This window comes from Chiloscyllium plagiosum, chromosome 12 (genome assembly GCF_004010195.1).
Source record: "Chiloscyllium plagiosum isolate BGI_BamShark_2017 chromosome 12, ASM401019v2, whole genome shotgun sequence".
In the NCBI taxonomy this organism is placed as follows: Eukaryota; Metazoa; Chordata; class Chondrichthyes; order Orectolobiformes; family Hemiscylliidae; genus Chiloscyllium; species Chiloscyllium plagiosum.
Window position 1 is genome coordinate 39355320 of NC_057721.1, and position 9271 is coordinate 39364590.

The 9271-nt window shown below is 37.7% G+C and overlaps 1 protein-coding gene across 1 annotated transcript in view; it reads left to right on the top strand.

The window, feature by feature from the left end:
• usp9 (ubiquitin specific peptidase 9) overlaps positions 1-9271 on the top strand; it is a 272043-nt gene that overhangs the window by 227038 nt on the left and 35734 nt on the right. The window contains exons 39-41 of the mRNA XM_043700850.1: positions 3852-4037; positions 7393-7613; positions 9044-9088. Of these exons, the coding sequence (XP_043556785.1) occupies positions 3852-4037; positions 7393-7613; positions 9044-9088 (452 nt within the window). The remainder of the gene's footprint in view (positions 1-3851; positions 4038-7392; positions 7614-9043; positions 9089-9271) is intronic.

The window sequence follows — 9271 nt, forward strand, 5'->3', positions numbered from 1 at the left end:
CTGAGCCATGTTTCCATAATTGCTATGATATCCCAGTCCCATGTTCCTAATCATGCCCTGAGTTCATCTGCCTTCCCTGTTAGGCCCCTTGCATTGAAATAAATGCAGTTTAATTTATTAGTCCTACCTTGTCCCTTCCTGCCCTGACTGTTCGACTCACTTCTGTTCTCAGCTGTACCCGTCTCAGATCGATCTCTTTCCTCACTATCTCCCTGGGTCCCCGTCTCTCTCTCTCTCTCCCCCCCCCAACCTAACTAGTTTAAATCCTCCCAAGCAGTTCTAGCAAATTTCCCTGCCAGTATATTAGTCCACTTCCAATTTAGGTGCAATCTGACCTTCTTGTACAGGTCACTTCTACCCCAAAAGAGATTCCAATGATCCAAAAATGTGAATCCTTCTCCCATACATGTTGGCATTAAAGATGCAAACGACTGAACTGAGTTAACATTTGAATTCCTTTTGAGGATTATGGAGTCATGAGAGCTTGAGTGTTGGGATTTGGGGCTGAGAGAATGGATGGATGTTGTGCACCTGTGACCAGGGTAGGCAAACTGTTTTTCTTTAAATCTTATCACTTGCTTCTAATACTTATTTAAAGTTGCAATGATTATGCAGAATTGAAAATAGATGACTGGTAAGCTCCTACATTAATTTATTTGAGGCATTGACTGTAAGAGTCCTGTAAGGAATATATTTAGGCTGCTTATTCTAGAATGGACATCAATGCCAAATCATGTTTCTGACTTGCATTCTAATTTGCTTAGTCTGAGGGATTACTAACCTGGTGTAAGAAATAGTAAAGTTCTGACCTGGGTGCATGCAGTGTTGATGATGGCACTTCAAACTAGTAAAGTCAATGTCTTTACAAATGCTTATATCTCTGAACAATTTAGCAAAGTGTACTCCACAAATGCTGCATGTTGAAATATTTTTAAAATTGATCTAATACATATGAAATTCCTGCACTTCTCCAGCAGTTGTTCTCAGTTCATCAAACCAAAGATCTCAAATGCTTTAGTTCATGCATCAATCTGAAGACTGTTCAAGATGATCACCCCAATTTCTCCAGTGTCTCACCACCATCATTAATTGATTTCCTTCTGTACTGTTTCTAGCTGTATACTTCAGAAGTGTGACACTCAAAATTGACCACACAACTTTAGCAACCTAACTAGTACTTAAAGGTTTTATCAATCATCTTTCCTTTGCCTTTATTAACAGAGGTGTAGAATGTAAAGGATTCCATTTTTTTAAAACTGTTTTCTCAATTTGTTATGCCATCTTGCATCTTCAAAGTCTCAAAATACATGCCTTCATATCTCTCTTCCACTACCCTTTTTGAAATTATGCCATTTGTTTATTTTGCCTCGCCTCATTCTTCCTACCAAAATCACTCCATCCTTTTTTGTATTAAATTTTGGCTGCCATTTGAATTCTTAGAAACATAAGAACTAAGAGCAATCTCTCGTGCTCTCGCTCGCTCTGTAATTTACTCAAATGCCCCAGTAACCAAAGCACTGTGGAATAGTGAATACCATAATCGTAGTCCTTTCAGAAGTAATTTCTCCTCATCTGTTTTACATCTGTTAACCCAAAACTAGAACTTTTGTTCTAAATTGTCTCACATGAGGAAACATTCTTTCGACATCTCCTTTCGGATCTTATACTTCAAATCATTAATCTGTACATACCTTCCCTTTTGCTGCATTTTTAAGTTTTTGTGGCACCTGCAAAGTTCTAAGTTATATCCTGTGTATCCAAGACCATGTTAGTAATGCTGTGTTGATCTAAAACATTTGAGTGTGATAACAAAAGAAGCATTGAAATTTCAAGAACCCTTTTATGGGAAGGATATTTAAATTGGAAAGGATGCAAAAAATACTTTGAAGATTACTGCCAGGACTGGAGGGTTTGAATTATTTGGATAGGCTGGGACTTTTTTCTCGAGCATTGGAGGTTGAGGGGTGACTTTTGACATTTATGGAATCACGAGGTGCCAGTAAGGTGAATAGCAAAGGTCTTTCCCTTAGGGTGGGGGAGTTCAAAACTCAGGGACATAATTTTAAGGTGAGAGGGGAAAGATTTTAAAAAGAACCTGAAGAGCAATGTTTTCAACACAGTGGATCGTATGTGGAATGAACTGCCAGAGGAATGGTAGATGCAGATACAATTATAACAACATTTATAAGCCATTTGGAAAGGTACATGAATAGGGAAGATTTAGAAGGCTATGGGCCAAATGCAAGCGAATGGGACTAGTTTGGTTTGGGAAACCTGGTCAGTTTGGATGAATTGGACCGAAATGTCTATTTCCGTGCTATAACTCTCTGACTTGATAACTGAACATTATAAAGGCATTGGATTGAGTGGAACAAAGACACACATAATTTCACCATACGTAAAATATGACACGCTTGGTAAAGATGGCAAATCGTCCATGCTCCTAAATAGAGGTATAAATGTATGACACACAGATTTTGATATCCGAGTACTTGCATCATTAGAATCTAGACAGGTGGAATAAAAAATGAGAAAGATATAAAAAGCAAATCACTAATTCAAATATTCCAAGTGCTGTAACAATTATCTTTGGAATGATGTCAGTTCTGGATGCCACACTTCCGTGTGTTAACTCAAATATTTCCAAACATTTGAGTGTGAGAGCATTTTCAGATGTAAAATATTTTTGACTGGACTTCTGCCTTTACCCAGTGTTTATCTCTGCCATTGTGCAGTTCTAGCAATGTCCTAATTATTATTCATCTGTTTTCAAGAATTGTTCTTACCCAATTTTATGCTGAATGACTGATTAGGAAATTGCTACAAATGCTCTCCTACTGGGTCATTTATCTACTACTTGTATGGCAATCTATATCAAAAAATTGGGGTATAAGAAACAAATGGTTGATCCATTGGCTTAAGACATAAAAATAGTGAAGGTGATCTAATGATTCTGCAAAGGGAATAGATAGGTTAAATTTGAGTGGGCAAAAAGTTGACATCTGGAGGATAATGAAAATGTGTACTTGTCCAGTTTGGCAGGAAGAATAGCAAAGCAGAACTGCAATATAGAGGGATCTGGATATCAAGTGAATTTGAAGAGGTTACCACAAAGTTCCACCAAGGGATGAAGAAGGCAACTGGAATGTTGTTTATTGCAAAGGGGATGAAAAGTAAAGATATTTTGTGACAGTTGTATGGGGCACTAATGGTCTCAAATGTAGAGTACTGTGTACAGTTTTGGTCATCTTATTTAAGAGGAGGTATCCATCACATGAAAAGCAGTCCAGATGTTTACTTGATTAATTCCTGGGTCAAACGTGTTATCTTGAGGAAAGCTTGGATGGTTTGAGTCTATGTGTCAGATTTTCTGTGAAGAAGAGATTATCTTATTGATACGTAAGATCCAGAAAGGACTAGACAGGGTCAATGAGGTCTGAGATTTCAACTATTGAGGTATATATGCTATTGTGGCTGATTAGTGTTGAGGTAGCAGATTAGCTATGGTCTGGTTAAATGGCGCAAAGTTTAATGTACCAATGACTTAATTCTGTTCCTATTTTCTGTGTTCCTGTGAAAGGATGTTAACCTTTGTGGGACAAACTTGGAACACAATTTAAAAATGAGTCTCCCATTTAAGAAAGATGAGCAATTTACTTTGGTTCTGGTTTTTGTTAAGTACAAGCTATAGTAAATGGAAATCTTGTTGGTAATTGCACATTTAGGGTTATTTGGTATAAATGTTATTACTTTGGTTTCCAGTTTACCACAGATACACTAAAAAAAAATTGTGAGACACAGATTTAATCTCTTTTTGAGTTTCAATTCTTCGCTTAATTTGTTTTTACTAGGTGTGGCTGAGAAGACACAGTTATTAAAGCTGAATGTGCCTGCAACATTTATGCTTGTAGCTTTGGATGAAGGCCCAGGGCCACCTATCAAATACCAGTATGCGGAACTGGGAAAACTTTACGCTGTGGTGTCACAGTTGGTTCGTTGCTGTGATGTATCATCACGCATGCAGTCTTCAATTAATGGTAAGGAAGTGAGAATTTTAGAACCCAAAGTTTCATGAGTGAAGGGGAGTAAATGTTAACTTTTGATACTTGTCGAAGGAAGAGGAATATACTATTTGTGAGGTCCATATTTGGTGTACATTGTTAAATGTCCAGGAATTGTAGTTGTGATCTGCTTCATTGATTACGAATCAAATTTGAGACATGTGCATTACATTGAGGTTCTCTGTGACTGATGAATTCTGCATTTTTGTAAACACGTGTTTGTGAAGCAGAAGCCACCATTCTTGTGTGCATTTAATATTCGGCACATTCAGTTCTGAGGGATTGATATTTTTGGTTGTTCCAAAGTATTTATTACATGTGGTTTTGTTTAGCAATCAGAGTGGGGGCTGTCTATAGGATTTCAGTATTCACATGATGGTCCAAAGGTCACTGAAGAGTAGTTCAAAGTTTATAGGTAGTTAGAAAAGTTGGTGAGTGTAAGAGAGATGAAGGCAGTGGCATACTGGTGATTTCATTGGATAACTAATCCAGAGGCCCACCTAATGTTCTGGGGCATTGGTTTGAATCCCACCATGCATATCGTGAAATCTGAATTAAGTTTTCAAAACATCTAACCTAATTATGACCATGTAACCAATGACACCTGTTAACAAAAACCTGTCTGGTTCACTAATGCCCTTTCAGGTTAGGTGATATGCCATCCTTGCATGCTCTAGTCTATATGTATGCAGTTGTCTCTTCACTGCTGTCTGAGCAATTATGTCCATATCCCATTAAGATATTTTTCAAGAAAAGGTGCAATCCAATTGGAGTGCAAGCAGCGTGGGTTCTCCTTTTGGGCTGATGAGCCCATTGAGTTTAATGTGTCTGAACTGTCACAACTCAAACCAGGGTTCTAGGAGTTTAGAGTTGGTTAAATGTTGGAAACAAGTCTCTGGAGGATGTCATGAATAGTTCAGGATAACTGAGAATGTATGTTGACAGTGCCACAAATGGCATTTGCTCGCTGCACTGAGCGAGATTGAAATTCAGAAAAAGATACTGGCAGGATGACAAACTGGACTTTTGGCTGAGAGTTAGCATAAGAGCAAAGTTCTTGATGTCGAGCAGAGCATTTACTCAGGAAAGGAGAGTGACTAACCAGAACAAGAGGAGCTTTGAAGTTTATGACAGAGAAGCTCTTAGAGTGGAAGTTTCAAGACCAGATCAGCAAACGTGGAAGATTGTGATTCATTGTTTCATGAGATCTTTTGACTCATTGTGCCATTAATGTCTGTGAAGAATTCCTGAAAAGTCTAGGAATCTCCTATGATGATATTTTGCTATTTGATGTGCACTGTAGGATCTTTGATCACCATGTGTCAGCTGTATTTTCCATTTATCAATTCTGAGTATTAGAATATAAGGTGTACATGTATTACTGTATTGTATTACTGATCTGACATTGTATAGTCAAGTCTGTTGTTTGTTTAGAACTTTGGAGTTCTGTGGATTTTTTTCTCTTGCTAAGAACCTCTGGATCTCTCACTTTGCTTTCTTTAAAAAGAATACTGGTTCCCAGCCAGATGATATTGAATTTGGTCTGAAACAAAAACAGAAGTTGCTGGAAAAGCTCAGCAGATCTGGCAGTTTCTGCAAAGAGAAATAAGTTAGCATTTTGGGTCTGGTAACCCTTCCTCAGAACTGATGCTGCCAGATCTGCTGAACTTTGCCAGAAATTCAGTTCTTTTTTCTGATTTACAGCATCTGCAGTTCTTGCGGTTTTTATTTAAATTTAGTCAGGTCTGGGATCATAAGCGATCAGGTAAGTAGAGTTTGAAGCCTTGTTAAGTAATTTCACAACCCACCATGCCTCCTCAATATCGCAATTGTATACTAATTGTATACTTTCAAGAGGAAATTAACTAAGTTTCAAGTATTTTGGTTTGATTTGTATGACAGGTAAACATTATTGGTGGACTTTTAATCAGTTCACAAAATTTGATAACTTCTTAATGTTAAATGGAGATTTTTGTTTTTAATACATCTAACTCAATTTTAAAAAAAGATACTTGAAGTGTTAAATTCCAACTATGTTGCAATGACCGTAAATTGCTATTGCAAGAATCTACCTTTAGTTGGGCATGGAAAATGACAAGCATCATGTATTCTGCACCCACCATTCTTCCAAAACTCTGTTTTGAAGGGAAATGGAAAATGTGGAAAATGGCATGAATAGGCCATCAGACCCTTTTGAGCTCACTCTGCCATTTAGCATGATCATTGTTGATTCACGATCTCCATGCCATGCTCGTGCTTTCTCCCAATGCCTATTAAGACATTTAGCCTCTAGAAATCTATTTATTTCTTAAACCTGTTCAGTTGCTTGCCCTTCATGGTTTTCTGTGGTAAAGAATTCTGCTGATTCACCACCACTGATTGGACAAATTTCCCTTCATCTCAGTCAAAATGAACTGAGCCTCTGACCTGTTATCTGGACCCCCAACCAGGGGTAACATCATCCCTCCATCCAGTTTGCAGAGCCCTGCAAAAAATTGTTTTGTTGCAATCTCTTCTCATTCTTGTCAACTTGAGGGAATACAGACCCAAATAACCTAATCTTTCCTCGTACTACAAATCCGCCAGTCCATAAATCAATCTGGTGAACCTTGGCTGCACTCCCTCTACACCGAATTCCTTTCCTTGGATGAGGAGACCAAAACTGCACATAATACTCTGGGTTTCTTCTTGCCCTGTATAATTGCTAACACTTGTTTGCTCCTGTATTCAAAATCTTCTGCAATGCAGACTACCATACCATTTCCCTTGCTCATTACTTGTTGCCCCAAAGTGGTTGCTTTCGGTGACTGTTATACAGGGATACCCTCGTATATTCTTCTTACCACTCTCAATCCCACCTATTTTTGTGCTGTCAGACAACTTGGAAATGTTGTATTTCATTTCCTCATCCAAATTGTAAATCCATATATTGTGAATTTGTGGGCCCAAACACTAATCAATTTGATCTGCCACTAGTCAGCCTCCTCCTCCAAACAAGGCTCATTTATTTCTATTACGTTTCCTGCCTGCTCACCAGTTCTGAATCCATGTCCCTGTATTACCTTGAGTCCTTTATGCTTTGATTTTCCACATTAACTTATGTGGAATTTCATCAAAAGTTTGATGAAAATCCAAACACGTTATCTACAAGTTCTTCCTCCTGTATTCTACCAGTTACATCTTCAAAAGCTGGACATATTTGGAAAATAAATGATAAATTGCCCCTGGTAAGTAATGGTCAAATTTGAAAGCTAACCAATTAATAATAATTTTCAGTTACTTAAAATATTTAAAGATAGCAAAATAATAGAGCAATGTTCTTTCTTTTCAGGAAATCCACCCTTATCAAATCCCTATGGTGATCCTAACTTGTCTCAACCTATAATGACTATCCAGCAGAGTGTTGCAGACATCCTGTTTGTACGAACTAGTTATGTGAAAAAGATTATTGAAGACTGCAGCAATTCTGAAGAAACCATCAAATTGCTTCGCTTCTGTTGCTGGGAAAATCCACAGTTCTCTTCCACTGTGCTCAGTGAACTCCTCTGGCAGGTCTGGATTTTTTTTTGGGTATTGAAGATTGGTTGGGAGAAGGAGGACCTTAATGAAAGCAAATTCGGCTAAGATTATAAATGTGCAATGTTACACTTGCTGGGAATATGAAGTGAGTAGAATATACAGAAAACATCCAACAGATCAGAAAGTGAATGAAAGGGGTTAACATTTTGGGTCCGAAACCTTGAATTGGAATCGGGAATGGCAACGTTCATGTTTAGAAATATTAGGATTGGGTTTATGATGGATGAAAAGTGTATTTTACGTATTTCGAAATTTTGTCAAAATAAGCAAAAATAACTTTCTACTTCGGACTTGTTTGCAAATTTTTTGTGTAGATCCAAATTGTAGAGTCATACAGCACGGAAATAGATCCTTCAGTACAACTCATTTGAGTTGACCAGACATTCCAATCTGACCTAGTCTGAAATTGTGAATGAAAAACAAAATGCTAGGAATCCTGAGTAAGCCTTGTCGTGTTGGTGGAAAAGAGAAAAGATTTAATTTTTTATGTCTGTGACCTTGGATCAAAACTGGAAAAAAAATATTAAAATGGAAAAGCCTGTGATAGGTTTGAGGGCAAGAGTGGTGAAGTGTAAGTATGTCATGTTGCAAAGCAAAAGGGAATGATAATGGAAGAAGTAAAGAAATGGATGATTTATCAAAGGAGTTATGAGTGGCAAGATCGGAATACAGTAGTGCACTTTGCATGTCAGAAATAAGAGGGGGAAAGAAACCAGTCAGCTAAGATAAATTAAGCAAAATGAGGGCAATAAGCTTGTGTTGCACTTGAGTAGAATACTACAGGGTCACAGAGGAGAATAACAATGACATATAGCTGGAAGCTCAAGATCATGTTGACTAAATACAAAGCAACCAATGACTCAGTTTGGCCACCCTAACCTAAAGGAGCTACATTGTGAAGAATGCAGTTTAGCATTCTAATTGAAGAAGTCCACATTAATTGCTGTTTCACCTCAGATGTGTTGGGTCTTTGATGGAAAGGGTTAACTTATAAGGGCAGATAAAGCTTCTCCTGTATTTGCTTGGAAAAGTACCATAGGAAATGGAGTAGGCTGTTATAGGTTTCTGAGGAGTGGATTGGGAGGGAATCTTGGAACTGAAGACGATGGTGCAGGTGATATATTTTCACATCGGGAAACAGCAACAAAGATAGTGCTGTAAGCAAGCAGTCTGCCCACATACAGGCAAGGTGTAGGAGTTATGGTTTCTTAGATTTTTAGTAGAGAAGTAGAATGAGTAGTAAAAGACAAGTTTGTTTTGGCCTTCATTCTCCATTCCCCATATCAGACTTCAATCCACCTCCAGAAAGATCGATAAACTATTCTTAAGGCCGTGTGCAAAAGGTGCAATACATAGCTTAGATCACAAGGCACGTTTGTCCGTTCCTGTTGAATAATTTTAAGTTAATATATAAGTATACTCCTGAATCAAAGACCTATATTGTTTTAGCCATTGCACATTTTACTAAGCAAATTTAAAGTTTGTAATACCTTTTTGAATGTTAAATTAGCAAACAGCCATTGAGAGATAAGGCACGTTATGTTTTCGTTAAAATCACTTAACCACCTGAGTGTGCTTTGATATGATTGGCTCCATTAGAAGGTAAACATAACTCCAACATGAATATTCTG